The 24,025-nt window shown below is 43.7% G+C and overlaps 1 protein-coding gene across 1 annotated transcript; it reads right to left on the reverse strand.

The window, feature by feature from the left end:
- Positions 1–511: 511 nt before the first annotated feature.
- On the reverse strand, positions 512–17,873 carry LOC118218432 (phytanoyl-CoA hydroxylase-interacting protein-like). Its single transcript, XM_035401078.1, has 5 exons — positions 17,105–17,873; positions 4,639–4,835; positions 3,695–3,869; positions 2,994–3,111; positions 512–1,931 (listed from the first exon to the last, which is right to left on the reverse strand). Exons 1-5 carry the CDS (start codon positions 17,208–17,210, stop codon positions 1,394–1,396), a joined length of 1,134 nt encoding a protein of 377 aa, XP_035256969.1. The 5' UTR covers positions 17,211–17,873; the 3' UTR covers positions 512–1,393.
- Between the last annotated feature and the right edge of the window lie 6,152 nt (positions 17,874–24,025).

Raw genomic sequence — 24,025 nt, forward strand, 5'->3', positions numbered from 1 at the left:
AAATGAAATAATAAGATTTTCAGTTTGAGAAGGGAGCACCACAGCGTTGATCCAGGAGTAGACTGCACACCAGTCACAGAGCTGCAGCAAACCTCCCTCATGTGGAATCATTTCAAATGTGTGTGAGAGACCTTGCAAATCAGCACAATACATTTTGTAGACTGCTCACCATTGTGACGATTTTATAATGGGCAGCATTAATGTTATGTCAATGGGGCTGTGAAAAATGCTTTTCTCCGCATTGTTCTCACTGATGTGACACTTTGTGACACTGAAATGTGAAAGTACTCTGTAGCCTATGCAGGAAAAACTACTGTTTTAATGAAGTACACTTCCAGTGTGAGAGGTTAAAAATGTGGTATTTGCAAAAAAAAAAAAAAAAAAAAAAAAATGCTGATGAGAACTTGGAATGGAAAGTGTAACAGTAATCAGTAGTTAACAATAGTTTCTGCATGCAAGTTATTTTAAAAATCTTAAATTGTGCAATGTAAAGATGTAGCGTACTGAAGTCTGATATTAAGCTCGGTACTATTTATTTATAATTACATGCATCCTGTGACAGATTGCGTGTTTTGATTTTAAGCTAGCTTGAGAAAGTTAGCTCATTGCAAATTATTACTGCAGTTCTTTATGCCTGTCGTCTCTCAAACGGCATTCAGTGCTCTGACCAAATTATTGTGCGTTTCATGTTCATACATTTTTTTTGTACAACAGTAAAAAATAAATATTTTTTCTATCACATTTATTATGTTTCAACACAGTATATGATTTCTGTTAATAAATAACGAGACACTGCAAACAATGCGCATGTGATAACATTTGTAAGTTTTCGGTATTAAAGTTCATGCTGCTGGGAAAAACCTCATCATGCTAATTTAAGTTCTCCAGCAAACGCAGTCAAATCAGGAGGTGTCTGACTGGCATTCAGGATGCCCTCTAGAAGCAGTTACCATAGCGTTTCTGCAGCAGTTCTGAACCTTTATTGTTACCTTTGGCAAAATATTACATGGCAGCTCTAAGACATGGAGGAATGGGCTGCTGTCGGCATAACAACCGGAGTGGGTTTGGGTGGGGGGGGAGGGGAGGGGAGTAGCACTGTCTGACAGGACAATGCTGGAAAAGAATCTTCAGTGGGGGAGGAAAAAAAAAAAGAGCGGGAAAGTACAGGAACTTGGAATGCTCTAGAAACAGATTTAAGAAAAGAAAACATCGTAACTGGTCAAAGAAAAGACGGGCCCGTGTGGTAAAAATCTGTGAAGTCATGCGGAGGAGGAGTCTGAACAGTGTGGGGGCGGAGCATTAAAGGGGGTCGGACGACCTGTGTGGAGTTTTTAAATCTTTTTTGGGGGGGTGGGGGGGGGGGGAGAGATGGGGGCGAGGGTCGGGGCAGCAGTTAGCGGCCCACGCTGATGTTGCAGGTCTTGCAGCTGGGGTCCTTCTTGGCGTTGACGGTGGACAGGCTCATGAGCTGGTGCCCGCTGATCTCGGCCAGCGTGCCCAGCGCCAGGTCCACCGGCTCGGTGTAGATCACCTCCAGGATGACGTCCTGCGCGTGGCGGAAGGCCAGCCGCCCGTCCTCGCCCCGGCGGCACGTCAGGAAGCGGTTGTCGGCGAGGTCCAGCGCGGGCAGCCGCTGCTGGCAGAACAGGTCGCCGGGCGAGCCGCGGGGCGCCAGCACCAGGATGACGTAGTGGTAGGCCGTGTACATGCAGTAGAAGTCGCCGAAGTACAGGCGGGCGTCGGGGTTGAGCAGCGCCTCGGCCGCGATCTGGAAGCGCTGGCGGCCGTACGGCGAGTCCTGCGGGGGCTTGCCCGTGTTGAACTCGGTGTTGCAGCTGAAGAAGACGCCCTCCAGCTTGCCGCTGATGGGCGAGCCGTGGCTGCCGCTGTTGTCCTTCACCGAGGGCAGCATCCTGTTGTTCTGCACCTCCCTGCGGAAACCAGCGCACGCTTATATCCAGCACGCACACTACAAGCACATGCAGCACACACCTCCATCACACCTGGGTCAAAATATTACTCAACATGCTTAGAAACGTACAGCAGCCTGTGCTAGTCCTTAACTTTGACTTTCTGTGGAAAGCTCGCACAGCCTGGCAGGTCACAGTGCTGACTGCTGAACTCGCCATACTGTGTTTGTGAATTATAATTTTTTTAAATGAACGGTTGCATTTAAGCGTGAGCTAGCGAAGGACGAACGATGAGAGATCACAGGCCAAACGCGTCCCCCCCCCAGGTTCCAGTGCCTCCTCAGTGCGGGGTGGAAACGCTCCTCTGGAGCGGCTGAATGGCGTTTCTGGCGGCTCATTTCCATAATCTCCCACATTCCAGCCTAATGACTCTGCGCTTGATTAAACGGTCTTAGGGAGCGTGCTGCGCTCGCCTTCGCCCAGCCCGTGACGAGCGGCGGCTCATTTCCTGACAGCTGTGTGTGTGAGCGAATTAAAAGCATTTCCAAAATAACTGTCATTTTCTGGGGGTTTATTTGGTTTTTTAAAATCGCAACAAAGCACCTCAGGTAGCGGCTCCAAGATCTGTTTTTGCTGAGAGAACGCTGTAATTTCCGTACAGCTTGCTTCTTCAGGCTAATCTGAAAATGGCTCGTGTTCAGAGGATTCCTTTCGTCTCAACAAGTCAGAGCCATGACTCAGCGCATCAGAGGACTGTTTGACCTCAAACGTCCCCTCCCTGCTGTTAATTACACACAATCAGACACAGCTCTCTCACAGGGCCTCTGATGCTGGGTAACAGTCCTGTCACCTCATGTACAAGTACACCTCTAAAGCACCTTCACATCACCTTAATCGTATGGAGCATCACCTGCTGTTCAAATATTTCTGAAATGAGAACTCGCATAAGAACCCAACATTCAATCAACTCCATGTGATCAGTTTGACATCTGGATTAATGTGCTTTTGTTTTCACACAGGTGAAATGGTTTAACTCCATTATTGGTGAAGTCACGTAGATATGTTAGCCACAGGGCAACCTACCTGGCATGATCAAAGTACTCTTTGTGCTGATTGCGATAGAACACGGAGAATGTGAGCATCCTTCCAGCAATCACCTCTGCCTTTTCTAATAACTGCGTTAGATGCACAGTGGAATAATCTGGAAATGAACAGATAAGACACTTCATCAGGCCTTCCTGTCAATCTCACAATGTCCCAAATAGGCATCAGTTTATACCCATGTATAATTTCAACATAAACAAGTAAATAACTAAACTTTATAGACTGTATTCAATTGATGTCTGTCCTTGACACTTAAAGTGCAAGTGCTTGTTTTTATCCTTCAACAAATGTTAAAGTGAGTTTGGCATCACCAAAATTTATGACAGGACATTCCAATCCATTAAATAGTTCTTGAAGGAGCTTGGAGCTAGGACGCTCGCAAAGTATGCTTGAGTACGGAAACATGAATGCATGTTTTGTGAAAGTTTTTTTTTTCAGAATGAGTGACATATAAATGATCGACCTACGGATCCACCTCTCCACATCTGCCACGTCTGTAATTGACGTGGCTTCAAACGGACATTTGAAAGCTCCATTTGCCTGATACACGTTTCTCTGTCCTTATGTCCTCTGTGTGGTGGAGCTAAAGGACCTGAGGAAAGGACGCGAGGACAGGATGCGAGGAGTGTAACATAAGAGCCTGGAATGAGCCCTGTAGGCACTGGCGTCTCCATGGTTACCCGCGGTGCAGAACTCGATGATCTGGCTCCACTCGGACACGGCGTAGTCGCCGTCGCTCTGCTTGGAGGCCGTCTGCACCGCCACCGTGTACTCGGTGCGGGGGCTCAGGAACCAATGGCCTCGCACCGTCATGGGGAGCGGGACGGCCTTCGCCACCAGTTTGGTCGGGACGTCCTGGAACGCAACGAAAATAAACACGTTCCTATTACCTATAACTGCGTTTCCATTGGCTGAACTCATTGTCAGTCATTACATTACATTCCTTTAACAGACGATCTCATCCAATCACAGTGTAGGAGAACAGCCACCTGAGCTGCATGGGCAGCAGCGTCACACCAGGCTAACATTCTCAGACCAGCGGGTGTATTTAACATCATTTAGGCACAACAACATAGCTTGGCTATAGCCAAGGTGATTTCTTCAACAGAAAACTGACCCAGGCCAATGGCCTATTAGCCAGCTGCAGGTATGATGCATTTTTGCGCGTTATTGCTAACGGCAGGATTTGACTTTGGTATATAAAAGTCATAATTTGTCACCATAATTTGTGACCTTCCCACCTCCTGTAGTCTAGAACCCCTCAGCGTGGGTGCTGGCCAGCGGTGGGGCATTAGGATGAGTGTTTGCCCTTTCTGTTTTCACATGCTGCGGCCTTCAACAGAGAAAATGCTTCCACCCGGCATTATGACTGCTAGCTGAGGTATAACTGCCACAGAACGTTTCCACGGCCCCTGATATAAATCACGCTGCAGGCCAGTCATGTGGAGTGCGGCTGCTAGCAGGGGTTTGGCTGGGAGGCTCATTTACCCCATCCGCTCAGCACCCCCAAGGCTCCTGCAAAGTCAAGGGCTCCTACATCTGTGTGAGGCATTAGGCTTAACCGCAGCCATGGGGAAGGCGGGCATGACTCATTCCCTCCCGCCATTTCAGAGTGCGGGCCTACCTTGTGCTTGAACTTGTTGGAGTTCTTGTTCTCCTTCTTGTTGAGGTCGATGAAGTAGTGCGTGATGCGGTCCCTGGACTTGGGGTCCATGTCCCAGCAGATCTTAAAGGAGTCGCACGTGATGCAGTTTATTTTGATGTTCTGCGGAACAGGAAGCTCCTCCATCTCTGAGATCCCGCTGTCCTGGGACTTACTTCCTGTGTGAGTGGGAGGCAGGGCACTCCAGGTTAGTGAGGAGGAAGAGGCGGAGGAAGGAGAGGAAGAGATACTCTTTTCCAGAGACTTGTGCAAGTGCAATTATCAGAGACTTAAGTACAGAAATTTCCTAGAGGAGAAAGCATACTCCCAAAAGAGACAGCAAGTGCAAAAAGTGCACACACTGGGCAACTTGGCAACTACCTCACTGAGAACTGAGATGTAGAGTGCAATGCTTGGTAAGAAGCTGAAGAGAGCTTCAGTCGGTAAAGGCTCTCACCAGGAGGGAAGGTTCAGCTGTGTACTTTGAGCGTAGAGGTGGGAGCGTTTACTCAAGTAAACAAATACTCTTAAACGTCAAGAAAAACATTTAATTCGAAAATCCGCACTACATTTGCGGTGTACGGACAAGATTGGCTTGGTCCTGCTGGGCATGAGTTGGCTTTAAGTCAGCCAGGGTCCTTTGGATTATAAGTGCATTAGCTCCTCCCAGTGACACGCCAGGCAATCCCTGGTTACTGGCTTTGGTCAGTGGGATACGCCCAGAACATCACTGAAGCTCACTGTGGTGGGCCGCTAGCCCCATAGCGGCTCACGCTAGGAAGGGCCAGTGGAGACATGGCTGCGGATCACCATCCTCGTACATGGGCTTGTCTTCACGTCAGCCCCGCTCTTGGGACGACCCATTAGCGACCGGCTCTTCATTAACCATACTTAGAAAAACGAGGGGCCAGCATATTTTCCATTGTGACGTCTCTACCGTGAAGAGCGCACTAGTGCCAGTGGAATGAGGGGAAGGGTCACACTGCCCTTGCGCCAGCTTGGCACAGCAACAATGCTAGTTTTGTGCTTACTGAATGCAGGGAGAGCTTTTTGAATATATCTGTTAACAGCCCGGAGCTAAAAGGACAATGGGGGTGCAAAGGCCCGTAGTGTGTCCACCTCAAACCCCGCTGTCCCCTAATTAAGCCCTTTACAAAACTGGGTCCCGTTTTCCGGTACTAAACACAAATGATCACACAACCTTTTCCAAAACCTCCTGCGCACTAATGTTTGTCTCCAACACATTGGGCACCTCCTGGGAAAAAGCCTATTAGCAATTTGAAATTAGAACAGAATGTAGCTGTTCAATATGTGATACTAAAGTTACCCCGATTAACATTTTCAATCACTTTAACTTGTTTAGCATAATGTTTTTGTCAGCTGTAACATGGCAAAAGAGAATGCGATTTAAAAGGAAATTTGGAAACATTTCAAATAAAATATTCCATTAGGTCTAAACAGTCTATGCCTTTTAGTTATGGCATGACATTTAAACAAGGTTAACAAGCAGCCATTAACTTCCACAGAGGAATGAGTAGTCAAAATGAGTTTACTAAGCAAAAATGTCAACATTGTTAATTCCCTTGTAATGTGCTCAGAAAACTAGTTTGATATCTTTGTGCAAACAGATGCTCTCCTGTGCAAAGAAACTCCACCAACAAGAACATTGCAAATGATGTTTAAAAACACTAAGCTGTTTATTACTGCAATAATTAAACGATCTGCAGATTTCCGGCCTACTGAAGTAATCCTTTAATGCCTGAATCTCTATGTTAGGAACAGATTGTGTAAAATAAATAAATAAGTAAAACTCCCCATGGTGCCAAGCGAACAGTTTCAGAAGGGTCTGTCTGAAGAAAGAGTTGCAGTGAGCATGTCTGGAAATCGTTTTGTATAGTAAAACTGTGACCAGTTGATTTTTACGTGTTCTGCTATAAAACCTGCCAGTCATTAATGTTCAGCTCATTGTATAAACAGTCTTTAAATGATAGAAATAAAATTCAGCCACTCTCTGCTCTGCTGTGGTTGTGGCATCAGTCTCTACAATCAATGGCTTTCCTGACTAGTATGGAATTCTCCTAAGCCCCTGATAATGAACTATTACATTTAAATAAGCTAGTCATATCAGCTTTATCATATAGGCTAACAGAATTATCCCTAAACATGTTCCTACTGTAGATTTAACATTTACTGCAACAATTTTAAATACAGTACTCATAACAAACATCCACATGTGTGTTCTTTAAATGTCTCCTGCATAGCTCATTCTGCGGCTAAGCTAATACACGCCTCTATGCGTTGATCATTCACATTCCCTCAATGATTCAGTTCTGTCTGTATTTGGCTATGTATTTTCACACTGATGGTCACATATGAACTTAATTTATTGAGAAACTTCATCCTCCATAAAACCAGGCTGCTGCAGAACAGCAGTGATAAATTAATCCCCAGAGGTCTGAGCAGATAGCCTACTGCTCACGATTCAACATGAAGGTGTGTTGTACTTGCTCAGGTAAGTTGGTAAGTAATCTATTTACCCATACTCGACAAGGCTCAACATTAAACTTTTTTTTCTGGACCAGTGGCTCAAAAATATACTGGCCCAAAGACTATTTTTACTGCCCCCTTGGTCTAACTATTTACATAAACAGCAGTGACAGATAGCTAGATGTAGCCTACTACAAGTGCCTCCGTAACTGTGATCGGTGGTCAACTGCTGCTTCGCTGTCAGTACACACACCATAACTGGGAAAGTTTGTATTTCTATTCATTAAACTTCAGGAAAAAAAGAAGCTATTTATTTAACAGGAACAACGCACACACTGATCAACACTTCAGTTTTCACATTCATGTTTATCTGCCGGAGTAAGTTATCGAGACGAGTGGCTGGCTAGGCAGTTTTTTTTCCAACACCTGCTCTTACTAGCCCCAGGCAAGAAAGCAAATGTTATTGTTGAAACCTGATGCTTGCAATGTTACACAATATTGACTTGTACAGAAACAGAACTGTGTAGATTCCCCAATGTGAATGAAACACTGGCAGATGTACCAGGGCTGTCTGCAGTATTTCTCACTCACTAGCAAGGACACAGAAGGCATTAAAATTACACGATAGGAATGGGCTCATAAGTAAGGTCAATTCGCTCATACAGAGATACAATTTCTGAACCACTGGAATCAAAGCATTGGGAAAAGGCCAAATTTTCAGTTACATAAGAGGCTAATGTGTTCATGGGACTTGATCACAGTCATCTGTGCTTATGGCATAAGCCCCTCAGTAGGGGAAAGGAATGGTTGGTTTGTAACATTTGGGCGAAACTAACACAACTTTAAGTTGGGAAACTATTGTCCTGATATCAATGTGAAATTTCAAGGGGCACTAAGAGTAACCATCACAAAAAAAATGTATACAAATATTTAACGCTGAATTACAACTGTGATTGACTTTCCAGAATGTCCTATTGCATTGGTTGTACACCAGCAGGAGAGGCAAAACAGTAGTACATTCATTTGTATAATCATTTGCATCCTTAGCTGTGTTGGATAAACTCTGTTTATCTTCTTGACCTTAAAATGCAGCTCAGTCACACACTCCCCATTTATTTGCAATGTCTTCAAATCGGAAGCCAAGGTATGACAAGCAGACATCCGTCATCCATGATGAACGATAATCACATCAAAAATAATACACACCATTGGCTGTGGTTCTGGCACTTGGAAAAGAAAAATGAATCACGAATCAAACGACACATCAAGATGATTCCCACAAACTGATTATTCAGTTCTTCCTGCACGTCCCACTATAACTTGAGTCTTACCATTCTACCATTAAAACCTTACAGCCACGAACAATTCAATGCGCTGTTCCAGACAGAGCAGAATTAGATTACACGACTGTCTGTTTACAGACGGGGCTTTTACAAACCACGTCTGGCTGGTGTTAGCGATAATCACCCTAGCCCTCAGAAAGCAGCAGCCTGGACGGTTTTTGTTTTCACCGTAAAATGTCAGCAGCCGATTCAGAGCCAAGAAACCAGGGCTGTGTACGGGATCAGAAAACCGCAGCGAAGCCTTTTATAAACTGAACAGGAGCTGTATCGCATGTCCAGTTGCGGAGCGCTGTTACCATGGCTGCTGATGGACACTGATTCTGAAACACTGTCCCTTCCCGAGTCCAAATGTCTACGGTCACATGGTCGCGCCCGTGGCACGCAGACCAGGATGCATCACATGACTGTACCGCGTGACTCAGACTGTACCGCGTGACTCAGACTGTACTGCGTGACTCAGACTGTACCGCATGACTCAGACCGTACCGCGTGACTCAGACCGCACCGCGTGACTCAGACCGCACCGCGTGACTCATACTGCACTGCATGACTCAGACTGTACCGCATGACTCGGACTATACCGCATGACTCAGACTGTACCGTGTGACTCAGACTGTACAGCATGACTCATACTGCACTGCGTGACTCAGACTGTACCGCATGACTCAGACTGTTGCACACCGGTCAGGGTGCGCACTGTAGCATTCAAGGTGAACCACAGCAAATGGCTTCTGCATCTTGAACGCGCTCCAACTGAAGCGAGTGTAATCAGCGAGGCTAATCAGCTGCTTTAATTGGTCAATTAAGTGCTGAGTGACAATGAAAACTTGCAGCTGTCCAAGGGCAAGAGGGTGTAACCCTACTTGCTATACCACATGGCATTGAGTGCTTCATTAACTTGAAGTTGTTAGCCGTTCAATAGACTTATGATTATGTATCATTGCTTCAGATGTGTAAGCGTATTCCCTGCTATAAAATCATAATGAATAGAGGTTGACTGATATTGTAGATTTCTCAAGGCCAGTTCTGATGCTGATCTTAAGCAAGCAGAAAGGCTAGCTGGCTAATATCTGCCAGTTATATATCCCCCCCCCCCCCCCCCCCCCCCCCCCAGTGAAAAAGGCTGATAACACAAGGCGTAAATTGCATGTGAGAAATGAGAATCAATGCAAAATACTGTACTTAAATGGCTCTGGATACTGCAAAATGCCCCCCTAACGTCAAAATGTGGCTTCAATTAGACAAATTAGGCTTGAACAAAATGGTCTAAGCCTATTGCTTCCTTGGCTGACAGTGACCATTACAGATTACAGATGTTTTTCAGCCCAATACTTCTGGCACCAGAATAGCCAGAAAAGTAAAGTAGAGAAGAAAAGGCATCTAAGACTGTGGACTGGGGGAGGGGAGGGAAGTGTCTGGATCATGAATCTTCCACTCTTATGCTATCTACATTAACACTGTCCCACATGCTTTTCATTGGGAGACACATTATTTCTCGGACCACACACTGAGCCTGACCACAGGCGCGATAAAGCAGCCCAAGTAACAGTGACCTGCAACGTCCATTTTCTCACCTGCTATTTTAAACGAGCCGAACTACGCGAGAAAACCATGGCAACTGTAATCATGGACGCCTCAGCCACTGCCGCTGACTTAGTCTATTGATGAAACAGCGTTTAGGGAACGTGGAAAAGGGGAAAATTCTCTCTGCAGCGTGCTCCTTCGATAAAAAGTTCAATATCAGCACAAACGGTCGGTCACGTCGATTTTCCAGATAACCTCTAATAGCGAGCTTAAGGCAAGGGCTCCCTCGAAAATGTGATTTCTCACCCAACGAGACTCAGCTCGATAAAACGGGATAAATAACTGAAAATCTCATCTCACGAGTCTATACTGGAGTAAATGAATAAACTCTTTAAGTTTTGTGTTACTGTTAAACAGCCCACCACTTAGCCTACTTGAATCCAGTGAGAATCACAACTTAATCCCTTTCCATCACAGCCGAACTACATAAAGTAGCGCACTACTTGTGCGTAATGCCTCACTTTAAATTGTATTTGGCGGTATAGGGATGTTACAGCTGCAGTGGGGCGCTGGAAAGACATGGCTGAGCTTTCCGAGGGAAAACAGAATGATCAGGCTACCACGCATTTCTTAGGTAATAATAATTCTATTCGCTGTTGCATACTCAATACAGCAGGATTTTCAGTCATGACCTGTGCAGCATGTGTTTAAGGGCTGAGTTAATTTTTACAGATAAATACAGGTCAGGCCTAGCCAGTACAATAATGCATGGGGAACTCAGTTCACCAAAACATAACCACAGCATGAGTATGCGCAAGGCAAAATGTATGCGTCAGGACTGAGGTGGAGTTCACCTCTTAGAGCAGTGTGACTCAGTAAGTACTAAATGTACCAAAGCCAAATGTTGATCATACAGGCTACCAAACTGACCCCATTTCCTTCAATATTTGTTTTACTGGGGAGTCTCCGGATTTCTTTCGTGACATTTCAGCACATCACTACGTGAATAAGGAAGTACAAGCATCATCACAAGTGGCTCGGGGCAGTTTGCACACAGGCGTAGTTACCCTCTCCATGAATGCACCACCTGTACACTCCCACTGCCTACATGAATGGTGTGTAAAATCCACTTTATCATCACACCACAATCCACAAAAAACAGATAAACCTAAATAAATCATCCATGAAAATGATCAATAAAAATAAATGCCAGAGGAGCAATAAAAAAAATAAAATACATTCATTAAATTTCTCTTGGGATATTTATATGGGTGTCAGAACGAAGCAGAGGATCGATTACCTTCCATCTCAAGTGTCTTCAACTGAATTAGACTGCATGCACCAGTGAGCCGGTAAGGAACAGAGACAAAGCCCATCTTTATTCCAACACACAAACAACTAGCCATGGCTGGAGGCACCACAAGGATTCCATTTTAAAATGCCGCAAATGAACTACATGACATCTCAATAGCCCAGTGACAAGGGGCCAGAGCACATGCCTTGTTCTAGTTCATCTGTGAGAAAAATTTATCCTGAAACGTAATGCCAAAAGAATGCACAGCATCAAACACTAAACAGCTCAGGTACACACTTGAGAGACATTAGTTTCAGAAATTAGGTCCTTTCGGGTCCAGTAATGCCACGAAAATAAATATTTGTGTTGAAATATTCTTCTTTTTTGGATGTTGCACAAAATGTGCAAAGCCCTGGACATCTTCACATAAGAAGCCTTTAGACCATGAAGTTAAGTATCCACATTTAATCTGAATTAAAATGCATAGCTGAATCATTCAATTTGACAAAATGAGAGCTGCAATATAAACCATTAAAGCCTAAGCGGATTTATCTAATACCGATTCTGTTTCCAGTTATTTATTGGATCGGATATTTGCAATGTCATCCAAACGCACAGACTGGAATTTCCCGGTAATTCCGATTGTCACGTCATTCAAAATGCGATATTGTCATACTTTTTTCACATTTGAATGATGCGTAACGTATATCACATGCACAACCACGCTCCGTTGGTAACGGTAAATGTTGAAAGAAGTTAAACGAAGGACGAAAAAACAGTGGCGAAAACCAAGGTTCGGCCAGGTCCTTTTCAGTATTTATCTCTCGTTTTGCGTCCCTTGTAGATGGCGTAGCTATTCACTTTCGTATCGGTAACCAAACCCATGTGTGCGCATGCGCGTTGTTTCAAGTGCAAGTCGTATGAGCACAGGTATCGGGCGACTATCTGTCACTTTAAAAACGTAGATGTAAACAGGAGGTCAAATCGGAACTGGACATCAAGACCTGCGGTGTAAACGTAGCCTATGTGGTATCTTCAACTTACTGAAAGTGAAGGAAAAAGTGACGAGGCTAGCTAGCGGACGCCAACGGTCACTGGTTCTGTTCTGGCAAGCGATCACTAACGTTATGTTTGGTTTTGGTAGTCTAACTGCAAATGAATTCCAACACCACAGGCCGCGTACACTAACTAAAGGACTGTGATATTTTATGAAGTTAAACTCTCTCAGATAAAAGTGACAGTGTTATTAATATTCAAATTACTGTGACTCACTGACCTTGTTTTGACATTCTGAAGGTGGACAGTGATAGTCTACAACAGCCGTTTATGTCCCGGAAAACCGTTAACATTCGCTGGAATGTTACCCAAACTGGAAGACAGTTACAGGGAGTAAAACCCGCCAAAATTTAATGGAAAAACAAACAAAATACATAATTTATGGATTTACGAATACAGTGCCGACAAATGTAGACATATAATATATTGAGTGTAACACTGGCTAGTATTCCACAGAATAGTTTACTGTATTGTTTCCGGGAGGTGAACGTCAAAACGATAAATCCACATCGACAGTCAATATTTCCTAAATAAATGTTGTATTCTGTTGGAGAAACATCACATGGGGTCTACTACTGTAGTGTGTGAAGCAATGCTGCCAATATTAACATATCACCATTTAGTGCCCTCCGCACTTTTCTTAAATATAGAAGTGTATGAATTAGCCAGCAAACTATTCTTTGATCTCATGGGGAAAAGGTAGCAAAATATGCAATTTTATATCTTAAATAGCCTATTTGTAAGTAGCTACCCTCACCCAAAAACATACATGGCCAATAAAAAACACCCTTCATTTTGAATTTTTAGATTACTACCCTAGGCCCATTACCCATTATGCTGTGCTTTACTGGATCTTACCCTCATAACAAACTTAGTGCGATTTAGCTGCTAAATATTTGTGAGTAAGAAGTAACAAGTCAGCCCACAGCAGCGTTGGTTTCGTGGAACAGTTTGGGATGCAGCACGCATGTGTGAGGACACCCCTGCCTACATGCAAGATGCTCTGCACTCCAGATCTGCCAGCTATTTTCGCAGGATGAAAACTGTGGATCAAAATGTATGATTTTCACATCAGATATTATCTTGAGCTGAAGGTTTGCTGCAGTGTAATATTTGTAAACTGATGGTCTTTTTTTTTAAAGTCACTTCCTTCAGTCACTGATCAGGTCAGAGAGGCCTGGCAGAAGGCCAATCTCTGCCCCGCCTGCTCATCACAAATTGCAGGCCGCATGCAGCTGTGCTGAAGGCTCTTTGTGCCACGTTCACTGCCTCAAGGGCACCTAAACCACCCTCTCCAAGGTCTCCATTCACACAGCCGAGTGCTTAGAAAGCCCTTTACCACCACATTTAATCATTTTAATGCAGGGCGCCGTTGAGTCATCAAACTTTAACAAGCTTCCATAAATGCAACAAAGGTTCTGAGCTCTTTTATTTCTCCCACTACCTCAGCTATGAAACATGTAAAAGAAGACCTGGCCCATTTTTTACAATGTTGAAATAACCAGCCATATGAGGAAAAAAAAGGGAGAGAAAAAAAAACAATCCCTGCATCTGGTCAGTTGAGCTTGTGTGAGTTTAAAAGCTCCTCCTTTGACACTTGACTCAAATGTCATTGTGAGTCTGCAGGGAAACAAGTCACACTGCTTGAGCAAAAGGTGATGATCCACCTGTTTTGGCACATTAAATATGGAAGAAGAACAATAAAAGGGAGGAAGGGAAGAGTCATAGCCTGAAGTATTAAAATGCAAAAACAAAGCAGAGGGCCTATAGAACACAGCACCAGCTCTAGTCTATAATATGTTAATGGTGTTAAATATTTATCCTCACCAGAGTTAATGAACTCTCCTTTAACTAGAAATGCATTTTTCTAAGTAAGTGTGGGAGTTTGCAGGTGAAGGAGCAGATATCTTTTATAATCTTTTTTTCCCCTTTAATGGAGAAAGAATAAAAATGCCAAAAAGTGGTTCTCCTTCAGAATACACCCAAGTGTGTCTTTTGCAAAAGTGCAAAGTCATGATAGCATTTTGCACAGAACACTTCAGACACCAAGTCACCACAGCTTCAGACTTCTAGCATATAATCTGCAAGGCTAAGAGGGTAGGATGATAATGCATTACTGCTTTGATGCAGATGTGCCAACTCCCTAAATCATATTTCGTAAGAATAAGCAACAAGACCTTTTTTAATCGAGCAAAACCTGGTGTTACTGTGCCACATTAAAGAATGGTCAGGTCGAGGACTATTAAATGAGAAACTGTAGTTCTGTAAATATGAAGGCAAAACCTCTGTTTTGTGTTGATAGTCAATGAGCACTATGTGGAATGCACTGTTTTGACCCCCTAGCTGCACTCAACACAGCAAAGAGCTGTAAAACGCAACAATAATTATTGAGGACTATTCCTAAAATTACTGCTTTAAAATTTAGACCGAGTAAGAAGGAGAGGCTTCAAGGGGATTTATCCAGCACATTAATGCATTGCTCTAAAACAGTGAACAGCTATTTACTGTAAGATTACAGCATTAAGTAATGGGTATTTTACTGTTCTAAAATGGTGTACTAATACAGTTTACAGTGAGTCATGTTTCATAAACGCATTATGAAAGATTCAGCAGAGCTAACTATAAATCACAAGCATAAAAGCTTAAACTTGTTAGTCTAGCTACTATCCAGTTACAAGCTCTGCTGTCTGTACAAGAGGTTCCAAACCCCAGGGTGATTTAACTGCTGTAAAAGTTTCACAGAACCAGAGTATGGCAGGTTATATTTATGATTGTGTGACAAATAGGCATGCAGTTTACAGCTTGCATGTAGTGCTATCGACATTTTGTTAAATGTTCTTCTCAGTCACTGCTTTATGCTCACAGCTCGGAAAAGTCATTGTAAAAAAGAAAAACACTGCACTTGTCATTCTCATGTGGTCAGTTTATAATTTCCATTTTCATGTGGTCAGTTTATCAGCTTAGCCGTGCCGTAGGAATCAACAGAGGAATACCAGAATGCAAACTAAAACACAATTCTAGCTGATAAGCACTCCCAGGTAGGTACCAGCATTATTAAGATGGTTATGTACCGTTTCACTACATCCATCCATCCATCCATCCATCCATCATCTATACCCACGTATTCCAAGTCAGGGTCGCGGGAGGTGCTGGAGCCTATCACAGCATGCATTGGGCACAAGGCAGGAACACGCCCTGGACAGTTCGCCAGTCCATCGTAGTGCACGCACACACACACACTTATACCTAGGGCCAATTTAGACACTGCAAATATCCTAACCTGCATGCCGTTTGACTGTGGGAAAACCACGCAAACATGGAGACAACATCCAACTCCACACAGATAGGGCCCACCTGGGATTCGAACTAACAACCTTCTTCAGTGCTACCCACTGCATCACCTTGAATGAACCAGCAATTAACTATTAATAATAAAAATAATAATAATATGTAAAAAAATGTATTCTTTCAGTTTTAATAAATGAGATGATCTACATCTCGTGAATGATGACACGAGGGTGGGAAGCTTCCCCGCACGTTTCTCCGCTACGCGTGCAGCCATTTTTAGAACTGATATATCTGTTGAAACCCACTGTGATACAGTGACAAAAAATGAATCGTCAATAAATAAAATATTATGTATCGTGTTATGTAATAGTTTCTGAGAGTTAATTAGTTAGCTAGTCTACATCAAAAATCGGCCACTCTGTATCATCGGGATTAAACGGCTGTCAGCATAACCCTACCACAAAGGTGTTTAACTATGCAATTAATGGCAAAGATTTTACATTACTCGTCTCTTTATGTTTCGCTGAACGAAATACACCTGCCTATAAAGTCAGATGTAGACTGAAATCTTTAAAATATTGTTGTCATTAAGCACTTTAAATCCTCAAACGTGTCATATTCTCAGCCCAAGATCAACAGGAATCAAACTTTAAAAAATACTACAGAATCCGGCGCACGAGCTTTTTCTTCTGTAGTTGGTTTGTTCTTAGTCTCTTATTGCATTCCAGCTGTTACGTAAAATATGTTTTCTTTTTTTAGAATAGACTACAATTAAACCAGAATTATCTTAGAGTGTTTTCTGTAGCAATATTTATCCAGAAATGTTCTATGTTGATTTGAGTCATACACGGGAAATATGTAGGAAACTTCATCCGACCGGATCGTGGTAGCTATTCAAATGAACAAAAACCCGTAACGCAATATCGGCAAGTGCTTTTCCCTTCAGTCTGTGTCCATGGTGCTGAAACCTTACACCCCGCGTACAAGAATCATGTATCTGTTTTTTATGAAGCACACACTTTTTGGCGTTTGGGCGCAAGGAAATGTAGCTTCAGTGACACATTAAAATGACACATTGAAATCAAATAATAATCTGAGCAGAGCCGCTTAATGCAACTGCCACCCCCCGCTCTCATCAGCTCAGTGCAAAAAAATTAAATAAATAAAAAATAGCAAAGCTGTTCGAGCTCACATGATGATATTATCAAAATAAAATAAAGTAGCGGCTAGATTTTGACTGACTTGCATAATTTGAACGCATAGCCCATAAGAAAGTGATTTTTTTGTATCAACCCGAATTTTGAGAGGAGGCTATACGTTTTCAAGCAGAAGCATCTCAATACATCAACGCCGTTATGCACAAACCACAGAGAACGTGTGTGGAAAAAAACAGTTGCTTTCTAAAAAGCATTGTGGCAAAAACCGGTATGAGGTCCCTCAATGCTCGCGACCTTACCGTCTCTCTCGCACAGCTGAATTGCCTCCAAGCTCAGATTCTTTATCATGCTCTCGCAGGGGCTCGTGGGGCTACCAATGTTGTGTCCGAGGCTCGGCACCTCCATTTCCGCAGCTGTGTCTGTAGCCGTGTCTCTCCCCGGTGTCAGAAGAATGTCGATCTCCGTGCTGCAGGGTTCGCATTCACCTTGAACAGAATCCGGTCCACAGCCTTTCCCACTCTCTTACGGTCCTCTCTAACGGTGTGGGAGAAGCGGCGTCAGCGAATCGTCACCAGCCCACAGCACAGTGCTGATTTGTCGCTGCAACGTGAGGGGCATAAATTGTAGATAAGTCGAATCCTTTTAAGACAAAAAAATAAAAGGAAAATGTGAAGAAAAAAAACGTAGGCTACAGCCGCTCACGCGCATAAGGGGCGGCCACTTCTTTCCATTCGTTATTCAGCTTATAACGAACCACGCTCTTTCATACAAGCCACAAGTGTGTAGCCTCTCGGTCAGGGAGTGAACGGTCACGAAGAACGGATTTGCAGCAAGTGAACGGTGAATTAATTGCATTCTTATGTATACTAATACGACTACAGTGTCCCCGCTATTGAATTTAAATAATTCATTGGTGTTTATAAAATGAAAATTCCCCTCATTTTGATGGCGTCATCCAAAAATCCCCTGGAATTCCCTGCAAAGTGTTTTTAACCCAACGGCGGAGCTCCAGCCGCTGACGTACGTGCCTTTGTTAAGAGCTCCAGACACTGTATCCCTTCGTAGTAATGGAATCATTTCCATACTTATGAACGCCCAACCAGTCAATTGTAAAACAATTATGTACCCCTCGCCCTGTCTCATCCTGTCACTTACATAACGGGCGGTGGCTATCAGCCTGCAAGGTGCATCTAGGCTATTTAATTTAAAAGCTTCAACATATTTGCACGCGCGGTAGAGTAACTGCTTTTGGTAAACTGTGATTTTTCAATGGGTCACTCAAATCAAATAAAATGCATTTGTACATCACTTTTCACAGAAAACTGTCAAGAAAACACTGACAGACCTGAAAGCCCAAATAGTAAGCACATGAGGTAAAAAATGAAATTAAAATAAATTAAAAAAAAACTCCCATTGAGGAGAAAACCCCTCAAATGGCAGCGAGAAACTCCCTGATGGGAAGAAATCTCAGGAAAAACCCAGCTGTAGTGGGGGAGCCCATCCTGCACTGGCTGGCCTGGTATAAAGTAGGGGTAGAATGAAGGTTACAGAAATGTAGTAGATCCCATATCACAGCAAATAAAATGGGTTGAGCAGGTAACAGTTGAGGTAATAAACTAGCAGGAAAAGTAGAAGTCCAAATGATGGGATGTATATTGTGCAGTTTAGAGGGGCAGGCTTGATTACCCACCCACTGATTGCCCACCTCATCCCTCACATCACACAAACAAATACAGCATATACTGTAGGCCTATCTATTCATTCACATCATGTCTCTTCACATCGAAGACAGGGAGCAGCAGTGAACCAAACCAGCTGCATTTGCCTGAAGCTGCCCAGAGGCAGCCGAACCAGGGGTCAGATCTGCAAATGCACCCCTTGTGCGCAATGCCAGTGATCATGAGCTGCTGTAGAGGCCAGAGCTTGTCATGCCATCTCTGGGTGTCAAATCTTTCCCCAGCTCTCTGTGATCGCACTTCAGCCACTGAAGGAGTCCAAGAGTGGACGGGGGGTAACACGAGTACAGCCTGAGGTCCAGGGAGTTACAGACTGTGGGGGGGATAAGTAAAGGTAGCACTGTCACCATTACCCAGAAGTGAAGGTAGACAAACTGGCCCATCCTGGCTAGAGCCCAGCCCTGTTCTTTAGTGTTAGGTGCCTTTAGTCCAGCCGCAGACACACTGAAACCTGCGTTCCCGAGTAGTGTAATTACCAGTGTTTATTTAACATTAACAGTTTAAAATTAATAAGCATATGCTTATTATTTTGACAGAATGTTTCAGCAGCCAGTGTGCATGTGTGTGGGAGGGTGAGAGAGAGAGAGAGAGAGAGAGCTGTGAGGCTCTTCAGTAAATTACTTTATTTGGTTGCTCACGTGACAGATAGGATTCAGATTCTCTTTCTCTCAGGCAATCGGAGGCTTTGGCTGAAAACTCCACAACCCTTCCTTACTAAGCAACATCTTTTTCTGTACCCGATCTGATTTTAAGCTCTCCCCATACCCCACCCCCTCCCTCCCTACACTTCTGTCTGTCTCTGTCTGAGTATAACGGCTTCAGATAGCTGCAGTGTTTCTGTGGTGAGGAGGAAGAGTAATAGTCCTGATCGATATGCTCAGATTTTTCCCCTTAGTGATTCTTGCAGCTCTGAATCAAACAATCCAAGAAATCCCAATATTCAGTATCAGTGTGTTCCTTGAACACAAAGGTTCACACAAAATACCAACAATTTTGACAGTCTACCCAGTGTCAGGTTCAATACATTGTTACACTGGTGTCACTGAATCGGCTGCCTTGGAAATGTATGGGATCTAAAAAATTGTTTTTGATTGTCATTAGTAGTTACAAAGGCAATGTCTGTGGGTGATAGATTTAATCTTGGTGTGCAAAACCCATACATGAGAAGGAGATATTTGGTAAGAATAACAAACTGGAATAACGTGTGTTCAGGTGATTGCAGGTGTTGAGAAATATATATATTTGGCATGTGGATGGTGTCACCTTTTCTTCCCCAAACACACTTATGTGCTTAACATAGAAACTGCTTTTAGTGGGAACCTGGCTTGTGAAGATAGCAGCAGCTGCGCTTTGGAGATATATCACTGCAGTCTGAGGATGAGCAGGACCTTGAATGTGCTATCCATGGCAAAAAAACTAAAAATGATATATATATATATATATATAATACCATTGTCTAGATTTAGAATAAAGTACACAAAGTCTAAAAGCTAGGTTTTGTGCCTCCACTGCTATATGATGTTTATGTTTATTTTTCTCGTTGGATTTTAATTCTATATTTATTCACACATGCATTGTAAAGTGGTGTTGGCTTTATGGAAAATAAGGGCATTAAGATGGTGTAATTATATCACAGGCGTGATAAAACTGTATATCCTCTGTTAAATCCCATTATAATTCATATTTTTAATCGCTTCCACACTTACATGGATCTTCATGAACCGTGGATATTATGAGTCATTATGGGGATTTTAATTCAGATTTAATGTGGTCCTGTATCTTTTTTCCACCATTAATGTAAATATTTATGCATGCATTATGCACTGAGACTGGCTGGTGAGTTTGTTTGCTTTTTTTAAGAAGAGGAGGAGTCCACCTTCCTTATGTATTTTTTCACCTTACATACAATAATGAGCAATAGTGTATGCAAAAAAGGGGAAATTAAAAAGTATAATGCAAAACAATTGCTCAGAGAAATACATTTAACAACAAATATTTTTTTTTTACCCACAAAAATGGACGTTATGATTATTTGCATCCATGTTTTCGCTACTTTCTGCTCCCTCCCTTTGGGTGTAGAACCAACAGATCATTATGGACAAGCCTGACCACTGCGGTCCCTCTAAACCGAATCTAAGTCTGGGATGCGGGGACTTGTGTTACCGGGGGCAACGAACAGACCCTGGAGGGGAAGGATGCAGCTGGCAGGTACAGCACCAGGGTAGTTGTACCTGTTATAACAGGGTAGTTTGGGATGACAGCTGATCATCCAAATGGAGGCATCATTACGACAGGCTATGATGCGTGAGGCAGTGTGTTACTCTGTCTGGGGAGAGGAGAGAAACAGCAGTGTCATCAGCATAATAGTGTCTTCACACGGCTTCCCCTGCTGAGTCAAGAGGTTTGGCATATAAAGGGAGCAGGAAGAGGGCTGAGAATAGATCTGAGGGAATCTCCTGAGATAATCCAGCGGGAATCTGAGATTGAGCCTTTCCAGGTTACCTGATAGAAACAGTCAGGAAGGTATGAAAATTAACATTTGTGTGGGTTTTCTCCGAAATGCGCATTTCAGTCAGGATCCGTTGAGTTGTTAGCTTTGAAGCCAGACTACTTGGGATCAAGGCAGTTGTTTTGGGTTTGATCATTTGGAAGCTGGGTGGACAGAAACCCATTCAAGGGGTATAGAGAGGAGGAGGGACACTGATTAACCCTTTAAAGTGCAAAACCACAAACGTGAGATTAGGATGTTCAGTTAAGAACAATCACCACCGGCAACTGACAGGGTAATTACACCCTAGATCACCTTTTTTTAAAAAGCTGTAAATGTATTTGCATGCCTACTTTATAAGGATGCTTGTTTGAAAAACAAATGGTAGAAAACATCTAGGTGCTGCCCTCTAACATTTGAAAAATGCTTTCTGCACTCCACTCTGGCCCCACCCAAATTGTGACATTAGAGTACATCTTTGGAGGTACTAATGTGTCATGTAGATGTCAAGATATCCAGTGGCCGCAAATTCTTTTTAATTTACTTTTTAATATGATGGAACACTGCCGGCACCTGATTGGCTAGATCTGTTTGAAAAATGTTGGGCTGAAACCAGAGAAACATGGTGGCCTCTTCTTAAACTGTCATATTCCACCTAACAGTCCACTAAAATATGTTTCTGAAAACAAATATTTGCTCCCCCTCAATAGATGGGTTTCTCCCATTATCCCAACATTTCTTCCCATCAGGCAGTTTTTCTCCACAATGGGAGTTTTTAAAATTTTATTTTATTTTATTTTTTTAACTCCTGTGCTTGCTATTTGGGCGATCAGGCCTGTCAGTGTCTTCATGACAGTTTTCTGCGAAAAGCACTGTACAAAGAAAATTCATTTTATTTGATTTCAGTGACCCATTGACAAATCAGTTTATTAAAAGCAGTTACTCAACCGCGCGTACAAATATTTTGAAGCTGTTTTTACAGTCTTAATAAGACCCGACCCCACCTCACCCACTCTGTGAGGACCATCCAGACCCCCCCCATCCTTGTGTAATTAAAGTGGCAGATGGTAAGAGTGAGGGAGGGTGAGTTTACTGAAAACAAGATGTTCAGAAAACAAGATCTCACAAAAATACAAAAAAAAAAAAGGTGAAAATCTGTTGGAGAAACAGATTTCTCCGGAGCCATTTGGCGCCATTATAAGAGCGCTGGGTCAGGTGTGCAAGAAGCCGACGCTTTGACAAACTGCGGTGGTGGGCTGCTCAGGGTTAACCTCCCCCTCACCAGCCCTGGGTGAAGGGCTGCACCTCCACTCTGCTCCTCCCCGCATCTCCTGTGGGGTGTTCGCTACACCGCTACGCACGCGGCCCCCGTCTCAGTGCCAACCCGCCACGTTAACGGCCGCGGACGAGGGGCGCACAGCCGGTCCCGCGCCGGGAGCTGGCTAGCTTTCGCTAGCGGCCGCACCACGCCGGGAGCTGGCAAGCTTTCGCTAGCGGCCGCACCACGCCAGGAGCTGGCTAGCTTTCGCTAGCGGCCGCACCGCGCCGGGAGCTGGCTAGCTTTCGCTAGCGGCCGCACCACGCCGGGAGCTGGCTAGCTTTCGCTAGCGGCCGCAGTGCGCCGACCGGCTGCCACTTCAGCCACAGACTCCCCTTCAGCTCCAAGCTCAGGAGCTCTGCACCAAAAAAGGGGCACCGTTGTGTGACAGTACCCACTTATTACAATACCCAGGAGGCTCAGTCCACCTTAGAAACAAGGTGCAGGAGATGCAGCCTCTCTGGTGGTAAACTAGCAACAGCAGCAAGACTTAGCAAGGGCAGGAAGCACTGTCTCTTATGACTCAGGAATGCTAATTTGACAGAAATCTATGCAAAAGCAATTAGGAGGAAGAGTCCATCAGGGCTCTGCATTAGAGAAGGATAAACCCCAAAACTATATATAGTATGCAATGAATATGCTAGCAGAGTGCCAGCAACCCCACTGCGTACAGGATGCTGGCAGAGTTCTGTCTGAAGTGTTGATGGGTATTTGGTGTGACAGCTTTCTCTGCGTTGGGATTCAGGAAGTTCAGTGTGCCTGACGGTTATGCATTACTGTGACAGCAGCAGCCTGTACGTAGCATTTTACCCAGAATTCAGCTCAATATCCTTTCAAGGAGTCAGACAATCATTTTCCAGTTTACCCCCAACAACTCAAAATGGGGGGTTTCTTTTACTTTTATTTTTTTAAAGCCCTCTACAAATGTCCAATGTGATGCACCAACAACCTGTCTGTAAATGGCACAAAGGAAAATAAATTGATTGATTGAGTGAGTGAGTGATTGACACTTTGATTGTCTGGAAGAGAGTGCCTAGCAATTTAACCAATCATTGATCTGCAGTACGTAAGGCTAAATTTGTTTGGTGGTCTACTGGAAAAGAATGGGCCTTCAGCATTCATGTACCAGGGACATATTCCAAAGGTGGCAAGGTGGGTCATAACTGCCTGACACCAGATATTCTGTAAGAATAAGGATGAAGCAAACCAATCGCATTCCGTACCCTCAATTTTTTTGCAAGGCAAATACTACGATTATCACCGAGTGCAAAGACTGAGAGACAATTCTTCATTGCATTCTGCTTTGTGAGGCTTTCAATTATCAGTTTCCCTAAAAAAAAAGAGGACTTCTTCTATGGCCTTGGTTTTACTTTCCTTTTACCACAGCCCATTTAAAAAAGCTCTATTTCAGTATCACACCATGCATTCAGCAATGCGTTGAGAATAAGCAATGGAGTTCCCTCAAACGATCACATTCGATGTAAATCACTTTAGGCCGAGGCAGAAACTGGAAAATGGCGTCCTGGTATCTGATGAAGAGGACAAACCGCCAGCCTGTGGGAAAATGAGAATTTGGGAGCGTGACAATTTCACTGCATTAGAGGCCTCTGTAGTGTGCAATTCCTCAATTTCAAACAAAATCAGATAATCCCTTTCAATGAATCCATGGGTACGTGAG

This window comes from Anguilla anguilla, chromosome 18, assembly GCF_013347855.1.
Source record: "Anguilla anguilla isolate fAngAng1 chromosome 18, fAngAng1.pri, whole genome shotgun sequence".
In the NCBI taxonomy this organism is placed as follows: domain Eukaryota; kingdom Metazoa; phylum Chordata; class Actinopteri; order Anguilliformes; family Anguillidae; genus Anguilla; species Anguilla anguilla.

Excerpts from the sequence above, each read along its gene's own strand:
- LOC118218432 (XM_035401078.1), bottom strand. The coding sequence starts at position 17,210 with ATGGAGGTGCCGAGCCTCGGACACAACATTGGTAGCCCCACGAGCCCC. Across the intron at positions 4,836-17,104 it reads TCAGCTGTGCGAGAGAGACG|GAAGTAAGTCCCAGGACAGC; the intron begins GTAAGGTCGCGA and ends CCACTCACACAG. Across the intron at positions 3,870-4,638 it reads CCAACAAGTTCAAGCACAAG|GACGTCCCGACCAAACTGGT; the intron begins GTAGGCCCGCAC and ends GTTGCGTTCCAG.